The sequence below is a fragment of the Atractosteus spatula genome, chromosome 6, assembly GCF_055471065.1.
Source record: "Atractosteus spatula isolate fAtrSpa1 chromosome 6, fAtrSpa1.hap1, whole genome shotgun sequence".
In the NCBI taxonomy this organism is placed as follows: domain Eukaryota; kingdom Metazoa; phylum Chordata; class Actinopteri; order Semionotiformes; family Lepisosteidae; genus Atractosteus; species Atractosteus spatula.
The window spans coordinates 21,431,100-21,454,727 of record NC_142711.1 but is presented as its reverse complement, the minus strand read 5'-3'; the positions used below and the strand labels follow the sequence as shown (position 1 = coordinate 21,454,727).

Genomic DNA, 23,628 nt, shown 5'->3' with positions numbered 1-23,628 from the left:
AAACTGCTACCATGGTTTTTAAGCTCAAGACCAGAAATAAGTTCCCTAAAATAAACCTGTTGGGATTCCAACTTAACTCTTTCCACTTCATATGAACACAGTACTACCAAATACTGTTACACACCCAAGCTTGGAGAACATGAAAAATAACATACCACAGAAACACTAATTTTGCAAATAATTAAAACTAAAGGCCATTAAAAGGTTTATATCGACCGTAGATTTTACTCAGTAACTATTTAAAATACAGCCTCCTACTTAGCTCTCCCCCATTGCTGTTCAGAGCTTCTGAATTGTACTTTCACAGTTTGATCAATCTTGACATCAAAAACAGTCTTGAAGACTGGTCCAAGACAACTGTAAAATGCTCTACCTATGCTCTAGGGGCCTGTCTGAAGCAAGATACTAAAGATATTGAAATGTGGAATAGAGAAGGAATTTAAAGTGTTAGCTGCTTAAATGCTAACTTATTTAAGGAAGGTTTAACCCACATAATTTAGTTTGAGTTGTCATTCAACTTCCATATTTGGAGTTACAAAATCCTAATTTGGAGACAGGAGCTCTCAGGGCATCGACCTCAACCCCCCCCCGCCCCCACTCACTCCGCAGGGTTCCAGGGAACACTGGGAACCCACAGCATTGATGAGCTTAAGGAGGACTTAAAACTGCACCCTCACAAGTGCCCAGTCAGCCACAGGACTGTTCCTACAGTACACGATGTTGAGGAACTGTTGGCCAACTTAAAAACCTGAGACCCTAGCTGGTGTCAAATGACACCAACAGTAAGGGCACTCAATGACTTCGCTTCATTCCCAAGTCCCAATCTGTTGAGTCAAACGATACATACTAAATCAGCATGTATTAAACCGGTCTAATGCATGTATCCTTAGCAGACTGCAGGGACAATGAGAATGTGTGAACACTTGTTTTTCATTTTTGAATAAAAGAATTGCAGTTCCACCCACAGTGTTATTACAGGGGCTGTTATCTGCTAGACACTGATATTAAAAGAAAGCTAACATTTAAGTAGATTATGTGCACTACATTAACCAAATGTCAAATGTACGTTTACTGTAATATCTTAATGGAAATTGCCTATGCGCTGAAACCTGGGAAAAGTCTGAGGTCAGACTCGGTGTGCTGGCTGTAAAGCAACAGGTAGAGGTTAATTCCACCCTGAAAGGTGGAAACATGTTTCAGCTGTGCAGCTACCTTAAGCTCCAAAGGAGAACGAGAGAAAGAACAGAAATATCCCTCCTCCCTCATTCTCCCCACAGCTGAAATGTTTTTCTTTTCTGCTTTTCAGCATTTCTTTTCTACAATTCGCCTTTATTTACTCTGGAGAATCCCACTAACATTTAATAACGGCTGAAATTCAAACCAGTGATTTTGCACTTATAGAGTCTAACACATCACACAAGTTGGCTGAGCCATACCTGAGCAGTCTTCTTACAAGTTAACTCACAATGAAAACAGCTCTATATACAGGCCTCGGTGTCGGATAGAGCTGGCAATACTCAACAAAGCAAAAACCATTAGGGGTGTTTATGTGGACATACTGTAAATCAATCAATTTAAAAAAGCAAAAAACAATTAAATGTTGCAATGAATCAAATGAATATCAACAGAGTCCAGTAACTGAGAACTGGCATTCACCACCACTTGGTTGTAGTGATGGACTGCACCAGGGTCTAATTGCAATGGGTTTAAACAAACCATAAAAGACCAGGAAATCTGAGCTATTACACAAAGCTTTCCCATGATCACATGGAAACACTCTTCCCTGGAATATTTTGTGCTCTCAATTTTTAAAATTAATTTGAAATATTGAAAATAAATCAGAAGGTTCATTTACCTGAATTAAAAAAAGCTTGACAAAGTAAAAAGTCATTTCAGTGGTGCTGGCTTATTTAAAAGGATGTCTCGATGTAATTAAAATTAAGATTTAAATGAGCTTCTTATTTACTCCAGTTTCTGAATGATCTATTTTAATACCCTTAATTTCCAGAATCTTAAACCTCACTACAGATCAAGCAAAATTATGAATATGCAGTGTTTATTACAATCTAAGCAACACCTGACCTTGGGACTTCGAGCTGCATTCATTAATAATTTAACATAAAAAGACGACATGTTAACTATCGTATGGGTAAACGTCTTCACTTATTTATTGTAGAAACAAGGTTTTATGAAGTCTTGTCCCTTATGTTGAATAGAGCATGTTAGAAGACTATTTTTCAAAAAGTGCTGGGCATCCAAGCACAAGGCCAAAATTCGTGGCTGGAACGCTTTGTATTAGTCGAGTTAGTGCACAGGCTTCACTTGGCATGCACACACTCAAGTACCTGGTGCTGTGCACAGAAGTGCTTACTACAGTGGGGCTAGGGATTCTGGCGACTGTGGTGTGGACAGTCACAGTTTGTGAGGACGAAGCAGGTACACTTTACGCCACAAAGATTGGGAGAGAGCAAATGGAAAAAAAAACATAAGTCAAAACAATTAGGAGATAGGCGGAGATGCATTGGACACATTTTACAGACTGTCAGTTGGTCACTGGCCTTTTCTTTCCGAGCACATGTAAATTTTATGTGGCTTTTCTTAATTTAAATGTACAGTAAAGCCCAACCAGCAATGGTTAACCGCAATGAAAAACCGATCAAAACGTTAAGAAATGAATACAAGTGAAAATGGGGGCAAAAAAAACTGGCAAACGTGAAATGTGTAGAAAAGTTTGCAGGATCAATGAATTTCAAGGCCTGAGGCCTGCCTTGAGGAAAACCCTTCATCATCACTATTTCCACGCTTTCCCCAGGGGTGCCGTTGTGTTGTCAGCATCTGGATTTTGCCAATATCTCGCTGAAACAGCCTGTACATTTCAGCCTGCAGTCACTCTGATCCCTCAACAGATGTTTGTTTTGGGTGTTGTTGGTAATCTCCAGTCACAAGCGTTGACAGCCTATGAATGCTCATGAACACTATTGCCTTTAAATCGGACTAAATATAATCCTATCCAGCTTTGTGTAGCCCTAAGTTTTCTTTATGAGTAAGGCAATGTGCTTATATTTGGGATCCAACAACTGTTTAGAACTCAGACATATGCATCAAGATCGACCTGAATTGTGCCTTAGACAAACCCTTCACCTACGTTGCTGCAATGACGACTTCCTCGGTGGTGACGGGTTGCGTGCGTGAGCGATCCTGGGCACGTCTCAGCCTCCTTTCCACCGCGGCGTTCCGGGAACGCGGTTTAGGTCCGGCCGACGCTTCAACGCTTTTTTCCAATTCCTGATGCGAGAGCGATGACAGGTTGATGGAGACATTTAATACACTACTCAATGACGCCTGATGACATACACAGCAGCTGGTCATATAAAAACCTTTGCCAATCAATCAAACTAAAAAAAAAATGGAAATTGAGGATTTCCATTTACCAAAACATTCTTGAAGAGTTATTGAATCACACAGGCGGATTCTGTACAATCTTTAGAACGATAACAGTTGGGCACAAGTGTTAATGCACACAAGGCATGCACAGTGCAGCCACATTAAAAAGACAGTCCCATCTGGCTGTCTCGCACATTCGGAAAGTGGGACGTTTGGAATCAAAGTGAGTCAGGATGTAGGAATGTAGAACAGGGAGGGGAGGTGATCGCTCTCCTCACAGGACTACACAGATGTGCCACAAAACCAGATGTCATTACAGCTCAGTGGGATCAAACGAAAGGTAAATGCTCACACCCCAGCCTTGTGGCAAACAACCTTGGCAGCAGTGAAAAAAATAAAAACCACAGCCGATACCCTGAAAAGTGACCTCTTGGCAGCTACACTCAGCTTTGCTCGTTCATCCAACTTCTCTTCATCCACTGAAAAACAAAAAGGATGAGATGAAATTCAGGAAGAAGGAAAGTACTCTTGCCAGGAGAAGATGACAAAATCAAACTTACAGAATTACACACTATGCTATAAAGCTAGAAAAGGATTCGAGAACCCCCACTAAAAGCTATTATTTCTCCTGGCAAATAACGGCATATAGTTGTATCCCTCATATGCTGTGTTATCATGGTAATACTGATGTTTTGGTTTTTGCTCTCCCAAATTGTAATTGTGAATGTGCTGAAATCATTTTTTCCCCCTCAACCTTCCCATCAATTTTTTTATGCTTGCATTTAAGAAAGTGCGAGTTACATGGTTGAAATATTTTATTTTAAAACGGAATTCCCTTGGATTTTTTGTGTGCTGTGTTTTTTTGCAAGTCCCTTCAGGGATTGTCCCATAAATTCTGAAAATAAAAATGTGTCACTTTGTACTATGCAGGAACGAGAGTGAACAGATATTAAGCTTTTAAAATGTTGTTGGGAAAAGTCAGAAGAAGCACCAGACAGTGTAGCTATCCACCTAGGATCCAGTTAATATACTCGGCTGAGGCAGAGTACACAATATTCACATTAGGTAAAAAATAAAGTGGTGCATTTAACTTCAAAAGATTTGAATCCGGCAGTCTCATATACAGTAGTTTTGCATCAAATACCAAGAAGTTATAAAAAAAAGGCTATACCGGAGCTACCAAAAACCCCAGGGTATTAGTTTGAAAGTATTGAAAAGGGTATTTTATTCTGCTCAATTTATTTGTATTAATTTGATTAGTTACCCCAAAAGACTAGTTCTGGGTTCTCTTAGTTTCCTCCAGGAACAAAGTTCAACATGGCCTCATACTCAGAAATCACCTCGCATTACATGTGTACGATCATGTTCACTGTTAGGTTTCAAAGTTTTAGGATATTTCAAGGAAGGAATGGAATCGACAAACACATACAGCAAAAAAGGGACATAAGACAAGAAATATAATAGCACTTGCCTTCAGTATTCTGTAGCTCAGGACTCAGACATGACCTGTAAATGAAAAGCAGTTAAGTTAAAATATACAAGATCCATCACTGGCTGAAAAGTTTAAAAGCAGTAGCTTTCCCATGAATGGAAATAAAAACAAATGGATGATTAGGAAATAAGATGGAAACAGTGTTACTGATGTGTTTCGAGACCTACAGTATTGGCACTAGAACTGTTCTACTGTTTTAGCTTTCAGACCAGGGTAGGACCAGCACGCCAAGAGTAAACAACAATGGGTGATTCATGAAGCGTGATCACATGGGCCTGTTGTGCACCGAGCTTCCAGTCTGTTGTTAATGGACCTTTTCTTACTTAGTCTCTTGAGAAAACACAAACCTTTCTGTTAAACATGTTCATAATTCACCACCACCTTATACGCATAGCAGTGGGCTATTTGAAAATGCATGACAATGACATGAAAAGCATGTCAAATAGTTTTCCCTTTTCAAGACGAATGAGACCAGGGATGGGTGAGAAGCACTGTGTCCAGAACTATCCAACAACCAAACAAAAGCAATGTATTTTCAGTCTCATTCCCCTTGTGAGGAAGGGCCACTCAGTTGCATTGACTGGTATTTAAGAGGGCAGCCATGATAAAAGCACAGACTGGGAGCTCTCCTCTAGTACTTGAGCTACCCGTCCTCAACTCGGAAAGCGCAACATCATTCAAGGCAGACCCCTCCACTGCCAACCTTTTCCCATGAAGCCTACCTATCTGTCTCCAGACGCTCTGCTGAAGTGATAGGCTGAGTCCTAAACCTCTCAGAGGTCTTTCTACTTTCTCCCGGGGAAATATAGCGCCTTGGCCTCCGGGTGCCCCTTTCCCGTTCAGCTTTGCCAGCCGAATCGAGACCCGATGTTGCCAGCTCTACCTTAGTCTCCCTTTAAGCACGTGAGAAAGAAATGATGAGAAGACAAGAGAGAGAGAGACGGGAGAAAGAGGATAGTGATGAAGCAATTTAAAAAAGCAGAGGTTGTTCCCTTCTGCAACCCAAGCCCAGATTTTTTAAATTAGTGTGGTAATAATCGCACCACATGCCAACACCATGCATGGATGTATTCTGCACACATTCCAGCTACAAGTTTTGTTACTCATTTAGGTGAGAAGCAGACGCGGCAGGATTAGGACACAAACACCATTTTAATAATTAGCCCGTTCCCCGAAACGCTGGCAGTGAGCTAAGCTTCAGGGTGTCTTGTACGGTCAAGGCAGCACATTGTTCTGATTTTTAAATCATTTCATGAAAGCCTACTCATTAGGACCGTGCAAATCACATTTAAAATCAAGAAAAGGGGTCAGTATTCCAAAATACCACCTACAGTTCTTGCTTCTTGTTGGCATTGGCACTTTCCAGGTAATTGTGGCGGAGCTGTGCAACAGACACCCTTGTATCTACTGCACTGAGGTCTCCATTTGGCACACTACTTTCAGAACCGTAGAACACCATCTCTCGGTTTGGATCCGGTTCTAGATTTTTGAAGACCGGCATCCCCGGCGCCACCCCAAAGTCCGACATCGAACGGGTCAGCATCTTGTGCTTGGCTGTGGACACCTCCTGGCCCGGACTCCGGTGCCTTGCTGGAGCCAGTGCCGATGCCTTTTGATGATATGCGGCAGCATCGCTTTTCTGCGGGCCTTCTTTTGTTCTGCTCTGGTAATCGACCGCCTGCCATGGAGACCCGACTTCTTCCCAATCAGCGTGTCGCCTGTGCGCGGAGTGGGAAGAGACTCCGGGTTCTTCGTCGTCTCGCGGGCTGTGAAATTCCTCCCGATTCTTCTCCCTCTTGCGGATTTCTGAAGGCAGGACTGCCTTCCTGCTCTTCAGGAGGCCCTCGGTCCTGACTGTCTGCTTATCATCTGGCTGGCGCCCATGGCTATATTCTCCACTGAACCATCCATCAGGCTCCTCCTCACGGGTGCCCTCTGCTTTTGTCGCAGAGCTAACTGGGAGCGAGGGACTGCGTTGACAACCGCCTCCTTCCGTCTCCCTTGCTGTTACAGACTTGGCACTCTGAGCCTGGCCAGCAGGCTGGACGAATCCGTAGGCCGGCTGGCGAGCAGGGCTCGGGTGAGCTTGGGCCACCCTATCGAAAGCGGAGGAGTCATGAACACGCATGTAATGAGCGGACACCTGCGGATGTCTCCTGGAAGCTGCCGTTTCTTTGACAAGTTCCGGGCTTCCTCGCACACCTTCCTCTTTCGCCAGTCTCTCTCTAACTTTAATTCTTTAAGAAAAAAGAAGGATTAAAATTCTTTAGTACCAGATAGTAAACACTCGGCCAAGATCTGGGAGACCTTTCTTCCCCACCCATTATCCACAGAAAAGAAATTGTGAACACGCCTCTAATAGCTTTGCCAAAGAATCCCCAGAACTGTTTAGTGCCATTATTTGCTAAAAGATCATCCTTCCTGCAATGAAATCAGTGAGATGACTATACAACAAAATTAAGCAAAAAAAAAACATTTTTACAGAGAAGTTAAGGATGTAGAACACGTGGGAAAGGAGAGCAAGGAAAACTGTTAGTAGCCTGATATCAAGAAACCGAATTAATAGCAGCTTTTGGCACCATGGGAGTTATTACACCCACAATGCACTCACACAAATTCTGCACACATTCATATACAGTATTAATGCTCAAGGAAGTATCGGAAAGCATCCCACAAGACCATAAAAAATACACACATCCTAATCATTGGAATACCTACAACAGATTAGAATTAGGATGCAATTTATTTGGATCATCTTATTAGCACGCTCTACATGTGACAGCGATTTTTAGTGGAAGTCTTTTTTTATTTAATACCTGGGTACTTAAATACTCAGCCTTAACAGTAGTTGTAGGAAGTTGCAGATTTAGTTTTAGCTTCTTAATCCCTTTTGTTTTTCTGTAAGCAATATAATTTACCTTGATCGACTAAAATTTAAAGGGGTTCGAGCTGTGACAGTGTGCAATCTGTGGGAACAAGTAGAGTTAATTACAAATAGAAAAGTAGGGTGTGAAGGAGGCTCCACAACAAATCCATGCTTTCCTTTACCACTTTTCAGTGTGGAATTAACCAACTTGTTCCTTTATAATTTATTTTTTACAGCCTTAAGATTAAAAACCTGATTGTTTCTCCTCTTTGTGGAATACAGCTTCAAAAGAAATTCCAAAGAAGTTCAGAGGGGGAAAAGAAGCCAGTGAAGTAACATTAAGCCTGATAAACAAAACAGCCTTATAATGCCAAGATACCCTGGACAAGGATAAAGCTTATTCTTAGCTTGTCTCTCACGTGTGATGAGCACATTCAGACATCTGCTCTTCAGATACTTCAAGCAGCTCTGTAAACAAACTCAAATGATTCCAGCAATCATTCCTGTTGTTCTGAGGGAAGTATCTGAACAATTTAATAGCCTGAGTTACTAACTGAAACTTCCTCAAATTCATCCATTTTTCAAATTTGCTATAAAACAAAAAGTACTCCATTGTGAATACTGGAAATACAAAAGAGTATGACTTAGGTGTTCCTTTCAAACGTAACCTGGCCCAGCCTAATGGACACATTTGTAAAGTGCTGTCCAAAAGAAAATGGGGAAACTGGGTTCCCTCTGCCCTTTAATGACTTCCCCATTTGCATTACCTCCATTAGTTACCGATTCATTCCCCATTTCCAAAGATTAGCCTTGGATTCTTAAGATAAACAATCTTCACTCTTTCTATGCTATACATACACATGTACACATATTTGGGCAATAGAGACATTTGTATTGCAGAAGGATCAACAGATGCTATACAATATCACAATTTTGCTTTCACATTACCTAGTGCTAGAAGGCTTATCGGATATACATTTGTATTATATATAATGATGTAACGACAATAACCCTAAACACTCCTTGAATATCCAATAAATGAATAAATATGCATTTATTCCTTGTGATAATGTCACAAGGTCAGCTTGTTCTCAAAACAGATATACAGCTAAGACAAAGAACAGCTTCCCAGAGAATGAGAGCCAATTCATTTACTGTATCTTAAGGAAAAAGCTGATAATTGGTTTTACTGGGTCAGATGGTCAACTCTCCCACAGCTTCCCGAGAAAGATCATGGCCCAACTGCTGAAAAGCAGCAGAATACAAAACAACAACAAATAAGTCTTATACATTTTAAGAATAGAATCATAACTTTAACACACCCACTAGACGAAAACTACTGTGGGTTTTACAAGGACTTTCTTTCAGAGATACAGTATGTAGACATACAGTACAAATTCAGAAACTCGTGCCTTGCAATTTAAGTAATTTAGTAGTGAATGAAAAAAGACTAACTTTGACCCACATTTGGGGCAAGAATAACAAGAGATTTCTTTATCAATATACTCCATATTTGAATCACTAAACAAATAAGAGTTCAATCTACTTTCAATCAATAATGATTATGTTAATGAATATTTAACAAAAAACAATTAACCAATATACAGTAGAGTAGCATGCCTAAGAGGACTGAACTGACAGTTTTAAAACTGAGGAAGGTCTAACCAAAATGTTAGCAACTAGGCATCTTTTACTAATAAAAGACTAATTTTGCATACAATAGAATGCAGGCGTCTACTCTTAAGAACAGTGCACCTAAAATACACCTCCTCTTGTCTACGAATTTCAGATAGAGAACATCTGCTATTTAAATATCAGTTAAGTCTGACCAAGGCAAAACTGGTATCTGTACTCTCTTTAGCAAACAGCATCTGACTCATACAAATTAAGACCCATTGCTTCTATTCTGCCTAATTACAGATGGAGCTCTTTCTAAAGCTATTATCTACAGTAGTTTAATATGTTGCCTTGTCCAGTATGTTTACACTATTTCACAGTCCTTACCATCCAAGGTATCTGAATGAAGTATCCACCAGAGGTTGTGGTTATTTTTCTTTTTCATATGGCTGCTGAACACTAGAAATCATTAACGGAGAATAACTAAGATGCAAACAATACAGTATATACAGGGAGATCATTTCTTTAGATTTCCTACCCTGAAGCGTTTCAGTGTACGTTGGTAAGCAGTTTCTGTGGATTCTCTAATAAAGTGATAAAAGTAGCACTTCAGCTTACTGAACATCTATAAATCTAATTACACCTATGCTAACAAACAACAAGAACTTCTAGCAATAATTAAATAACAGACTTGCTGGTAACTATTCATGCAAGGCCTCGGAAAGAGAAAACTGCATGGAGAAACCTATTTAATATCAAAATGGTTTGCTTCACTGCTTTATTTCTTCACAGGAGTTTTTTGGGGCAAAATAGTATTTCCCTCCCAAGCAAAAAAAAAAAAAGGCCTTGACACTAGAATAGATAACACACTTAATACAAAACCAAAACTGCACACATACAAACACACATCCAGCTGCCAAACGTTCATACCCAAGTGCTCTAGTTAAGAAGGTTGACAGTGATTTTCTGGTGGTATGCCACAAGACTGCAGCTCAACTGGCATGAAGGCTGGTGGTTTAGCTCGAGGAAGTGGAAGTGGGCTGCTCCCTGACTCGACTGCATCCAGACAATCCTCCTCTTTGTGAGCATTAAACAGTCAGCAGAAGCAGCCAACTATGGGAATTTAATTTCAAATGCAAGGAATTTGAGACCCACTGACAAGCATTTAACTGCACAGTGGCCATGCAGAAAGTTCATAAAATAAATGTGGAGACTTGATCAACTAAGTTATTCTTTTGGGCTTGTCCCCCCCCTAAAGTAAGGATGCCTGTCTTTACTTTAGATTGTCTGGTATAATATGATTACAGGGCAGGCAACCATAAAATAGAGCCTTACAGCACAGCTTTAACTATTATTTAGGCTGCTCCTGTTCGACTAGGAGCTTATTTTTCCAACAATGGCATAAAAAAACAACAAAGTAATTGAAGATGCAAGAAGCATAAGTGATTTATAAATAAGGTGTGTATTCTAACTAGGAAAACTGTCAAACTGTAAGCTGGAAAATTAGTATTTTTAGAAAAACTTTAAAAGGAAACTATTCATTTGTAAAATCACTTAAAATGGTACACAAATTAAGTGCATAAAAGTTGCTAAGGTTTATTAGAGCTCATTTTCTCATTCAGGGTGTGATGTTATGGACTTGGTAAAAGTTAGCAGACCTCTTGTTAGGAATGATTGAAGGATTAGAAATCCACACAACCCATAATACCTGGAGGGCCAGTTGATAAGAGATTGTGTCTCGCCTTCTGAATCTTTCTGAAGAAACCAATCGCTCTTTGGTTTTACCACAGGGCTACACAGGAATGTGGTAAAAGACAGCTTAGGTAAACACAAAGCCAAAGATGGAAAAAAACAGCAACACTACAGAAACTGGGGGCACACCAACACTCTCCCTTTCAGGAAACACTAATCTTTATTGGGCATTAAAAGCATTTATTTATTACCAGACATGCTTGTCATCAAATATGACATACTAACTCATATGCAGTATGCACCAAGAGACACCTGAACTTTGCATGTCAGTGGGTGAGTCTGAACACTTAATCCTGTCATCTGACCTCCAGACCAGAGTCTTAAACTATGAAAAAACATCTGAATGCCATACATACTGAAGGAGGCACATATTTAAGAAGAGAGTCGTCTTTTCTCCAAGCTTCATTTGTTAGTAACAAAATTTGGGAGATGGATTTATAATATTATGCTTTAATTTATGAGCTAATGCTGAATTTTATCAAGACCAGCTGTGGACTAGTTGCTGTAATTGTTTCAGTCCCAGTGATAACTTACATGGTATGCTGTGAAACCTGACCCCTACAAAGCTGCCAAGTTTTGAAACTCAAGACCAGCTTGGTAGGATACAAGTCAAGAAGCATGTGTCCACAACTGTTCCATGGCAGATTGGCATTTTTTTTTTTAACATTGGAACCTCAACTGTACACTAAATTAGTATACATGCAATGCTTTAAAAAGAGCATATCCCTGCAGAGCTTTGATGTTTTGCAAAATTTGTGATTTAAAAAACTGTTAAAACAATGGATCACAGATAAGGTAGTAATAATCCTTTAAAGGCTTACTTTTACAATGACAATAAGGAGAGAGAATTGTCATGTCAAACACTTTTGGATGCAAGACTCTAAGTGACTGAATTTAACATTTTAAAACTGTTTCTAATTAAATTCTGGTGATTAATGAAGTCTGAAGAGCTAACTGTAATCGTGGTATCAAGGAAATCCACACAGTGAAAGCGGCAGCTGCCAGACTTGACTTCATGACACTAATGCCTCCAGTCTGCTCAGTCAGTTTTTGTTCCCCTTTTGCCCTACTGAACTTGCCTGCAATAAGGTCAAAGGAAATTAGTGGAACTAAACTCCTCACTCTTTCACTCAGTCTTTTAACGACTGAAAAGTAAAGTGAACCCTAGAAGAAAATTTTACCTATTAATTCCCTTTAGATAAACAGACACCACACATTATAAAGAATTTGAGCAATCCCCGCTGTCCACATAGGCATACTGAAATATTCTGATGTTTTATGGAATTGCATGACAAAGTGCTGTTAAACTGTATGAAAGACTTGCAGCAGGCATGCAATAAAGCACAATCATTGACCCAACTTTCACTACATTCAATGCAATTTCATTGCAGTTACCTCAGATCAATCTGCACTGCACTGGAAAGCCTTATAAGGATGACCCTTTTTTTTAAATGAAATATTGAGCTAGCAAATAATTAAAATGGAACAGTGCATCTAACCAGATATTACACAGGCCAAGAAAATATTAACTGGAGAAAGCGATTTGGTTATAACAAGTCACAATCTCCACTGTGGCACCCAGAAGGTTTCCGTTTCACAGCACTCACCCTTGTCTGTGGAGAATGTTGTGGGCTTGTTGCTCAATGAAGAGGTCGCCAGGAGATATGCCATGCTTTGGAGATGGAAGGGAGGAGCGGCGTCCACCTTGAGGAGAGCTTGGCACCCCAGTAAGGGAGAGCTCCTTTCCTGGCACCTTGGCAGAGGTGGAAATATCCGCAAAGGATGACTGATCATACAGCCCTGCCTTGGCACTCCTGTCTTGGGCCCGCCTGTAATTCTCCAGATTCATCGCCTTCTCCCGGTCTGAGAAGCCGTCCGCCGCCACCTCTCGGGAAGCATTTGCTCCGGAGGGCACCGGTTGTTTCGACTCTCTTGCAAGTCCCGTTCGGGTGCTGTACAGGGAGCTCAAATCCTCCTCGTCTCGCTGGTGCTGCTGCTGCTGCTGCTGCTGCTTGTTGAGCTCCGCCGGGGGGCGCCTCTCAGCCGGGTCGGACTCCTTCCGCACACGTGCGTACCGGGACGAGTAGTCCACGTCCAGCTCCTGGTCCAGAGAGATGCCGTACCGCTCAGCCAACTGGCGCCTCCTTTCCGCCTTGTACCTGGCTATCCTCTCAGCCTTGGACTCCAGGCCCGCGGTGTCCAGGGCTCCGGAGCTATACGTCGACTCCGTGAGGCACGCTTGAGGCTCAGGTCGACATCTAGCTCTGGACATCCTCTCTGAAGCAGTGACCTGGGTGGTCTCTGGGATCTCGAGTTCTTCCTTACTAAACCTTCTCACTACTAGCAGGATTTAAAAAAAAAAAACAAAGCTTTAGTCAAACTCCGAAATCTATCACTCGGTTGAAAGTGATCACAACTGATCGCTCGGATTAAAAATGAGAATTATCCTTTACTACTCAACTGTGGTGTTGCTCACATTTTTTATTTTAATGCACTGAAAACTGACACAAACCGAGTGAATCTGTATGCAACTTTGCAATATTCCCAGTTCAGCCACTTTTAGCTGAAGAGCTTGTTTGTGAGTGATAATGACCCAGTAAATTGTCAGGCAACCTACATGCATCAGAACGAAGAAAGATCGTAAAATTGTGTCAGTCAGTTGACCTCAACCTCATTGAACGTTAGGGGGTGAACATGAGAGAATGAATGAAAAAGCACAAAGGCTGCCCTAAATGTCACAATGTCCTGCTCTGTATGCCCAGTGACAGAATACTCAGAGTACTGTGCTGCTGTGATTGGAAATGAGGGATACAGTATGTACTGTAGATCAGTAAATTTTGCTGTGAAATAGTCCATGCATTTCATGTCAATCAACACTTTGTGATCATTTCTTAGCTGTATTACTGCAAGACCAATGACTCCTTAATTTAGATCAGCTGTATGCTGCATATTGTTTGTTTTTCCAAACAGGAAAATTGTCAAGTACGATCAGAATCTTCTCATTGATAATATTGGTTGGCAAAAAAGCAATGAAACAACATTAAAAACATGTTTTGTCAAGTGGTGCACTTAAAATATTTCTACAGTGCTGCAAAGAACATGGCTTCTGAAGCTATCATGTTATTCAAAACTGGCACGGTTATCAAAGATTTTCCACCCCGACCTCTGTGCTTACAGTACCTGCGCATGGACTGCAGAGATCAGAGGCCCGAGTGTATCGTGGGGTGTCTTCTTCAAGCAGGCGATGAGACACTAACCCAGCACAGCTCTGTAACAGCACTGGCTGGGAGTCGCTCTCGATCCCCTCTAACCGCCTGGCAATTCTCTCTTTCCTATAGAGGCATTTAAACAAGGGCACCGTCAGTAACTGCAAACCATGAACATCAGTAAAAGTGAAAAACACTCCAAACATTCCTAGATCAGTACAGTATGACTTTCAGGTAATGCTTCATTACTCTAAGATTTCTAGCATTTGTTTGCATCAATTCTGCTCTTGATTAAATCTAACAGTTATTACCTGTTCATTTCCAACACAGCTGAGCAGTCGGGTTCAAAACGTTTCCTTAGTTCTGAAACTGATAGAAGGAAAAAGAGAAATCATATATAAAATAAGAAAATGTGTATGATTATCGTATTTCAGTAAAGCATAAATGGTGTAACTGAAACTTTTTTTAGGAAACAAGACTGAGGTTGCACAGCTGATTATATACATAACCATTGCTAATTCTATTTAAAAAAATTTCAAAACGGCAAAACCATTCTGGTTAAAGATGCAATTTTAATAAACAGCCTTTTCTGACAGTCACCTGATGCACATAAAGCCATCATAAACACATGAAACAGAAAAGGCTAGTCAAGAAAAAAGCTGTACAGACAAAAGGCTTGTACTAAAATTTCCCACTCATCCCAGCCCAACTGGAGCCATGTTTCTGAAGGTGAATGTCAGGTGTCACTTAAGCATTTCACTATACATTATCCAGTATGTTTCATGCTTTATTCAACAATAAGAAAACATTGCATTAAAAAAGTAAGATGTAACTGCTCTTTGAAGGTTCCTGTGAATTTTAAGAACTGTTGTCCCTTTTAGGGTTATAACCGGCACACCAATGAATGAATACATAAAAGAAGACTGCTAGTAAAATTAGAACAGCATTCATTTCTCATTTCCAGGAACCACTGTCATTATGTACATACAAAAGAGACTTTAATAATAATAATAATAATAATAATGTTTCTTTATTAGCCCTATACAATTTCTTGCATTAGGAATTCGTCTTTTCGCATACCCCAGCTTTTCTCCATGGAGACACAGACACACAGACAGGAGAAGCTTGGGGTCAGAGCGCAGGGTCTGCTATTGTACGGCGCCCCTGGAGCAGTTAGGGTTAAGGGCCTTGCTCAGGGGCCCAACGGAGTAGGATTCCTCTGCCGGCCGTGGGATTTGAACCGGCAACCTTCCAGTCACAGGCACAGATCCTTAGCCACAGAGCCACCGCTCCGCCCTAGGTATAAGTGTTAGGGACTTAACAATAAATGTAAGATGCAAATCTGTTGCAACTTCACTGAACCAAAAAGTGAAAACAAAACCAAAAAAAAGTGTTGACAAGCAGGATTTTGTCAGCATTTTAAGTTGAGGTGAGATTGACTCCTTAGAGCAACCTTAGATCTACCCACACCTGATAGAATTAAACTGACAAAATAATGGCTCTGTTCTAAACTTGTACTGTTTGTGCTCAGGAATCATTCCAGACAAGCAAAACAGAAATAACTAAAATGCACACGTAAGATTTACAAATCTTCTTTTGAAAGGGCTACATTGAAAAAGAATAACTGATTCACACTTGGCTCATCTAGATTCATGGTCAGAGTTCTAGAACCTTCAGTACAGGCTCTAAACATTACACAGCAGCTGCATGTTTGAAGTTCTCCCCTCTCTGTGTGAACTAAAAAAAACAGAAAAAAATACCTTCTCTTGTATTTCCAAACAGCTTAGTAACCAAAAAAATATGAGGCAAAGATCTTAAGATTACCAGAGAAAGATGTATGAAAACAGCCAAGCTAAACTAAGCAATGTTCATAAGCATGTTTAATAACTATAAAAAGTAAATAGTTTGAATGTGACATCAACTGGCATAATGTAGATTAAAAAAAACATTGACCTTTAAGGACATTAGTAAATATGCATTTTTTATGCAAACGCTTTGACAATTCCTATTCTATATACAGGACATAATTCTCAAAGGAGCTTGCGAGACAGAGGTGGTTTTACTATAATGGTAGCGAAGTATCAAATAAGGAAGTGTATTCTATATCAATGACTAAGTTTTACATTACACTTCTTTTAAACATTAAACATTACACTTCTTGTTTCCTTAATACAAATCCTACACATTTGGACTACTTGCTTTATTATTGGAATTAAAATATCCTATGATGCATCTACAGAATCTGATCCTTATCATTGCATCATATGCTTTGAACCTGTAGTTTTATCTGCAAAAAAAAAACCACACATGACCCAGAACACAAACTGCACTGGTGTAATTCCAAACTAAGTTTATGTAGGCCAATGCAGTAACTGCTGCAGTAAAGAATATTGGACAGCACAAAATACAAAACACTTGTATTCAACCTAGAAAACCACCCATACTGAGCACAACATGCAGTGCTGCCAGGTCATAAAAACACATTAACTACATACATTTTCATTATTTTCCCTGAAAAATGCTTGACAAGGTATTAAGAGTTAGGGGAGTTTTGTTTTGAGTATTTGGTAGCTAGATCACTGAAGAAAGATAGAGGAAAGCAAAAGACCTGGCAAATGTTCTTAGTAACATCTGAACCTGATATCTCATGATTGATTCTAAACCGAGTCTCAGCCAGAACAGTGCAAGAGCATCATCTACCGTACATCTTAGGTGGCTATACATTTACAATGTGTCGCAAACAAATTTGAGCAAAAAGCAAATTTGGATTAAAAGGTTTGTAGGCTGAAGATGAAATCTTTCTCTTTTACCTAATCAGAAACAAGTAGGTTTTTAAAAAGGTTCTACTATTTCGGTTTCAATTAGGGTAATCAGGGTTAACCGCATTTTATTAAATACAATGTAGTTTGTCACCTCACAATACAGTAAGGTACCATACATCATAGCAAGCCTCAGATAAAATCAGGCAGGCTTTGTAAAATCATGGAACTAAAAGTGCATCAGGGTGGGAAAACAAACAACGTTGGTTTTCATAAAACAGACACCCAAGCTGCTGGCTACTTTGAAAAAGATTTGCTTGTTGACACTACTGGCAACTTAATCTAAAAAAAAAGTAATGTATCAAACAATGTTTTTACACATGTCAAGAAAGTGGTACTGTATAAGGCTTAAGGTGATTCATGGAATTGACCCTAACACTTCCAAAACATTATTTATAACAGCAAATATTTGAAGACCACGGACTAGAGAGAAGTCAGAAAGATGCAGTGCACCAGCAATTGTTAGTATGTAAAGGTAAAACACAAAGACTGGGGGGGAGGGGGGGAGTGACTACCTGTTTGCATTGAAGCCATAATTAATATTTTGGTTGGAAGCATTTTTAGCGGTATATATAGAGTACTGAAATTAAATGTTTAAATGCAAATAAAAATGTGCAAGACGCTTACATCAGTCTACTGAAAATGTGACAATTGTAAACACCATTTTGCAAATTACTTCAAGCTCATCTTCTAATTGGCTACTCAGTGAGACATTTCTCTTCTGCATTTAAAAATGCATTAACTACGTTTCATTTAAACAAAGTTCTATTAAGACAAATCGACAAAGGTCTAAAAGTAACCTTTAATATTCATTAAGAATTTTTTTCAGAATTTATTGTGGTTTAGGATTCTGTATACTAGAATGCAAACATGGTCTGGATATAATGAATTTTACCAGAAAATGTTGTTTATTTTGTTTACTAAAGTTAGGCTACTGCTTTCTGTTATTTTTGCAAAAATAGGCTTAGCATCTTTCATTATTTCTCTAATCTCGAGCTCCTTTGGCATCTTTGACCTTTCTCTGAAAGATGCATGGGGAATTTCCGTTATTTATAATAGAAAACATTTTGGCTAAGAAATTTGTAGCTAACATTTTTGGCTTAAAAAAGCAAAATTTGAAATGGTTAAAATAGTTTTGCTGTGATCTTTGCAAGTACAGTAGTAAACAATGTGGTCTTCACACTTCCTACCCCTCCTAACGGTGGTTTTCTTTCTTAACCACAAGTCAGAGGTGCATAGTAATGGATGTTAAAGACACCAAAATGCTTAATTACACAAGATACACAAAAATAAAATGTACCAATTTCAAGTAAATGCCAGGCATGGCAGATTATTCATAACATCTACCTAACTTAGTGTTTCAGTTACAGCCTGCTTAAGACCAAGATAGGAACAGTGTAATGCCCCTGACTAACCTTGTTACTTTACAAGTTAACTCCAAAAGAATGAGGTAACTACAAAGTGCTAACGGACAGCGAACAGGTGATTGATGAAAATCCAAGTTTACAGCTTTAAATAGAGCTGCACAGCCAGCTCTCCTTTGAAACGTCTCCTTCCCTTCTCGTATGGTACTGCAAGACCCAAACTGAAAAACATCAACCAACAACCTTACACAGTCTAAACGGGCTCTATAAACTGGCATCAAATACGTAACTAGTTTGATCCCATAATCCAAAGTGAAACATATAGAAAAGTTCTAGGTGCCCTAACTCTGCATTCTTCAATCTTTACTAACCCAATGCTTGATGCTACTGTACATACCATTCCATTCACGTTCTTTACTACAGTAGTAGAAAAGGTTAACTCACCTTTTGGAAGGACAGCCAAAATATTAGCATCAATATCTCTGGTAGTCTTTGCAAATTCTTCTTTGTCTTCAAAAGAAAATTCTTTCTGAAAACTGAAAATGAAGGACAAGAGAACAGCGAATAAACTCTAAGAAGTGGTTAGAATCATATATTTGCAGCGTGTTGTGTGCTTCACAGAAACATACACTTTGAAAAGTGAATGGATGGGTAACAAAGCTCCTTTAGACACTTTCGCAAATGGGAAAATCCACAGTATTTTCTGGCAGTGGTGAATTAAAAGCTGATCATTATTTTTTAAAGCTTATTAGCTTATCTGATCCTTTGAAGTTATTTAAGGAACTAAATATATGCTTGGGTTGTAAATCTGCTAAGCCAGTGCTACAAGTTCTGAATGATTAAAAGTATGTTTTTTTTCCCCCACTTTGGAGCTTTCATTTGTATAATAAAAAGAAAAGTTAATGGCATTCCCATGGACAAATTAGTCTTTCTACATCATTAGCATACTTCTCAAAATCATATCAATAAAAAATAATTCCTGTATTCCTAAGGTCATGTACACCAAGATCATGAGAAATTACCGTAAGTGTGGATATCCACATTACTGCTAACCAGATTACATTATGAAGTTTAGATTATCTGGTTCCAACATCAGGACAATGCTGTATCAAGTTTTGATGGTTTAACTGAGCGATGAAGTAAGGTGGGGCATCCATTTCAATGTCTCTCTGAACAACTTACAGTTTATCCACTCCGCATTCCATTTAACATGCAAGTGACCATGAGTCAAAATTTCACCCATTTCCCATTAAGTAGGTCCTGTGGCTTTAAATACAAATGTGACCAATTTGGGGGTGATCACATGACTTCTTTGGGATACTAAAACAGGATGGGGTCTTAATATTGCCATTAAACAGAAGGGATATTAGGTCATTTAAGTACCATACCTTAAACCATTACATCTTTTGAGACAAAATCAACTAAGTTACAGGAATGCTCCCTTTTCAAATTAGTAACATCAGTTGTTCACTCTGAACATTACAGGTAATACTGAACAGCTACTGTAAAGTCTTAAATTTGTGAATGCTAATAATGCACATTTTTATAATGGCAAAGTATTTAATTTGTTGTTTCAATTTAGGAGGCAACTTCAAAATCTCATCCCGTTTCCAACCATCTACGCAATTAAGGCCATATATTCACCTTGGGTCAAACAGAATGAACTACCTGCAATCATGACGGTGAACAATATTAAAATTAGGTTTGGAAGAATGCTGAAGTGAGGGCAGTTTTAATCAAACATCCTACACTACTTCAATGAATAAAAATGATAAATTTAAATGTGTCTGTCTGGAGTACCTTAAGATTTTACCTCACCATACAAGTTTAATACCTTACAAGATGAGGTGCAAGCTGTGAATGAATACTTTGACTTCTGCTTGCTTTGAATACCAGCATTAACCAAATTAAAAACTGAATGTCTGTCAAATATAGATCAGTAATTGATCGACTAATAGATCAGTACTATGCATAAACATTTAAACTTCATGCAAAACAGTTGAAACTAAGAACCTAACTGCATCTTTGAATTAAGGCATGTTTAGGCAAGAGGCCTGAACATTCAGAATAGCCAGCCTATGGGTACCGGACATAGTCTCTTTAAGAGGTGCTGGATGTAGACAGATCCTCTCAAATGAGATTAGTGAGCTAAAGAAGGAAATAAGTCATTGACCCTCAAGTAGTTCACACATTCAGATGAATGCAAAGAATGAGATCCTAGAGCATCTTTAATGGAAAAAAAGCACTGGCAACAGGAGCATATCAAGTAAATGATGCTACAGTATATCAACAGAAAGATGGATTTCACTGGGAACACAAAGCTAGCAAGGAAGTAAAAGAATGGCACAGAAATATATGAACAGCTTCATGTGGTTAAATTGAGAAGTGTCACCAATATAAGATCTGTTTAAGTTATTTTTCTACAAAATAAACCACCTTAATTAAGCAGATCCAATCTATATGATTACATATTTTTTAACAGCACACTATGTTGTGAAAAAGGGGAAAAAACTTACAGTATAGTGTTTTATAGACAATGGATGTAAGGATTTTTCTACAAATAGTTCAAGTACCGTAGGTAGCTGCGTCAGCATGCGTAGACTGCAAAGGAACAAATAAAAGGTTTATTCCCTGCTGAAAAGAGAAGAAACGTTTCGGCTGTGGAGCCTTCTTTGGGTGTGACCAGAAGGCTCACATCCGAAGAAGGCTCCACAGCCGAAACGTTGTCTCTTTTCTCCTCTGTTCAGCATGGCATAAACCTGTACTTTTTCCTATTTCTACAAATGTCATAGGAAAAGAAAAACTCCAAAAACAGCTTTGCAAAAGGAGGACTTTCTCTCATCTGTAAACAGTCCTCTCGCTGCTTCAGAATGGTTATCAAATGCTCACCTTAATGCTCTCTTCTGAAATAGTCTTGGCTTCCCAAGTTTGACTGGAGTCTCACTTCCAAAACCTATAAATAAAAAAAGATTACATAAATTAACAAATACATTAAATACTGTTGCAGATTAGAGAATTGGTAAGGCAGGCCTTTCCACTGTTATTTTAGGTGTTGAGTTGGAGAAGAAAACTATTATCCAGTAATTATCCATGGAGTTATCCTGGGTGGGAAGTAAAATTAAAAAATGTTTTTTTACAGCTTAGCTGTTATAATAAAAAACGTAACATGCTAACAGATCTGATAGTTTACTGCTTTACTGTAAGTCAGGCAGGAGAAAATCATACAGCAGTTCAAAGGAAAATAATTTAAGACCGGCAGTGTTGATTTGCCCCTCTAATCAATGGATGTTAGAGGTACTGTGATGATCAGAGAAACCCACCAATTCAATAAATTGCTAAAGATCATTTTTATTCAAACCTAGAAAGGCACATACTTGATAATCAGCTCAATTCACATTAACATTCATATAATTCATTCTGTTAACATCATGGAACCTCAGCATTGACAACCAGCTTGTGTATCAACACTTTGCTTCAGCTGTTACCTTAATTGTACCTTATGTACAGATTTGTTATACGGATCAAATTACTAAAGTTGAGGGGGAGGTCGGGAGGAGGAAAGACTGCTGGCTGTGAATAACTCTACTGGAAGGAAAATAACCAGCTCAAGTTGGGCTAGCTATGGAAGGTTTCCATTCAAACACTTTGATTGCTTTGTGCTTTTACTCAGTCATTCCTCCCCTGCGTCACAATAGTAGTGCAGGCCAAGTGCTGGTGGTGTTAATCGAACTGTCCAACTACAGGCTCTATTTGTGAAAAGACACTTATCCAGCTACTGAACCCAAGACAGGTGGAGATCTCTGCTCCAGTCTATGCTAAAATGACTTCAACCACGTCAGGTACAAATCAAAGAGCATACAGTACGCACTTTAGTCATAAGATAACGGAAAGCTGTTGTATTGTTTTTCACCATTGATTCTTGGCAACCAAATGTTTTCATTGAATTTTCAATTTAATACAAAGCTCACGTAATGCTAATACAGTGTATTCTATATGTATGTGTATTCACCGATTTCAAGAGGCAGATATTTCTAACAGCTGTAAAAATCCATTCTCAAGACTGCATTGTAGGATTTGTCTTAATTCTAGCCATTGTATATTCAACAGTTTGCAATATACTGAGAAGTGAGTATCCAGTGTTTATCTGAAAGAATGTCTGGGTTTATCCAGAGTTGAAGAATGTTTTTATTTCCACTGCTGTGAAGCCAGAAAAAAACAAGTACTCGCCTAAAGTAAAATTAACCAAATCGTTCAACAAACGCAGGCAAGGATCCGGTTTGAAAAGTTTGGCAAACTAATACCAATTGGTTGCCTAACATACTGTAACATTAGCCATTATCAGAGCTTCATGTGGCTTCTACTGACGTATAAAGGTAGACAAAGTTAGCCATCTGCTTAATTTATTTTCCTTATGAACGGGTGTTTCCACTTATGAATTGGTAATCGCATGAACTGAGGTGTATTCAGCTTAGGGAACATCAGTAGTCAAAAAAACAGAAGACATTCATTTAAAATGTTAATTATAGATATTAGTGCTGTTCATATCACGTCTTCACTAAAAGTCAGAGAAACCTCTTTTACAAAATGCTCATCTGGATATATTTTCATATATAGTGTTATTTCAGCTGCAAGAAATATCCTCCAAAAACATTGCTCATTCGGAAGAAATCCCCCTCCGAATTCAGCTCCACAGCTGATAAAGCAATTCTAATTGACAGACAACTGTAAAGAAGATTGAGGACATTAAAGTAATTGAAATTTTATTTAATACTGTTTTGATGTTCATACCTGACAAAATCAGAAAATTGATAGTTTTAGAAATGACATTTTCATAATATACTAATATTTCCATTTTCAATATACTATAAAAATGGCCATGTTGTTGCATCTTCACGCAAAATTATTTTTAGTTCACAACTTCAAAATAAACTGCATGTGCATACAAGAATCATGTTCCTCAGGGAATATTTTTTTTGGTTATGGGCCTGTGCAACATAAGGGGAATTGTAAGAGGGCCTAATCAGACACAGGCCTCAGCAGAATTTATAGCAGTGCTAAAGGCATGCAAGAAATTTCTAAGACTCTAACAGACTTTTTATATACATTAAACATTCCAACTAGGGAACGT

The 23,628-nt window shown here is 38.9% G+C and overlaps 1 protein-coding gene across 16 annotated transcripts in view; it reads right to left on the bottom strand.

Moving 5' to 3' along the window:
• svila (supervillin a) overlaps positions 1 to 23,628 on the bottom strand; it is an 88,523-nt gene that overhangs the window by 43,782 nt on the left and 21,113 nt on the right. For 11 of the 16 annotated variants that reach the window (XM_088918266.1, XM_088918267.1, XM_088918269.1 and 8 more), the window contains exons 2-13: positions 21,390 to 21,453; positions 18,945 to 19,036; positions 14,629 to 14,686; positions 14,292 to 14,443; positions 12,719 to 13,451; positions 11,068 to 11,151; positions 6,208 to 7,113; positions 5,599 to 5,769; positions 4,856 to 4,890; positions 3,799 to 3,863; positions 3,146 to 3,285; positions 2,346 to 2,441 (exon numbers count right to left, since the gene is read on the bottom strand). In XM_088918266.1, coding sequence (XP_088774392.1) covers positions 2,346 to 2,441; positions 3,146 to 3,285; positions 3,799 to 3,863; positions 4,856 to 4,890; positions 5,599 to 5,769; positions 6,208 to 7,113; positions 11,068 to 11,151; positions 12,719 to 13,451; positions 14,292 to 14,443; positions 14,629 to 14,636 — 2,390 coding nt within the window. In that variant the 5' untranslated portion in view covers positions 14,637 to 14,686; positions 18,945 to 19,036; positions 21,390 to 21,453. Of the gene's footprint in view, positions 1 to 2,345; positions 2,442 to 3,145; positions 3,286 to 3,798; positions 3,864 to 4,855; positions 4,891 to 5,598; positions 5,770 to 6,207; positions 7,114 to 11,067; positions 11,152 to 12,718; positions 13,452 to 14,291; positions 14,444 to 14,628; positions 14,687 to 18,944; positions 19,037 to 21,389; positions 21,454 to 23,628 lie in introns of those variants that run through there. The other 5 variants (XM_088918282.1, XM_088918281.1, XM_088918279.1 and 2 more) reach the window with 3 other exon arrangements.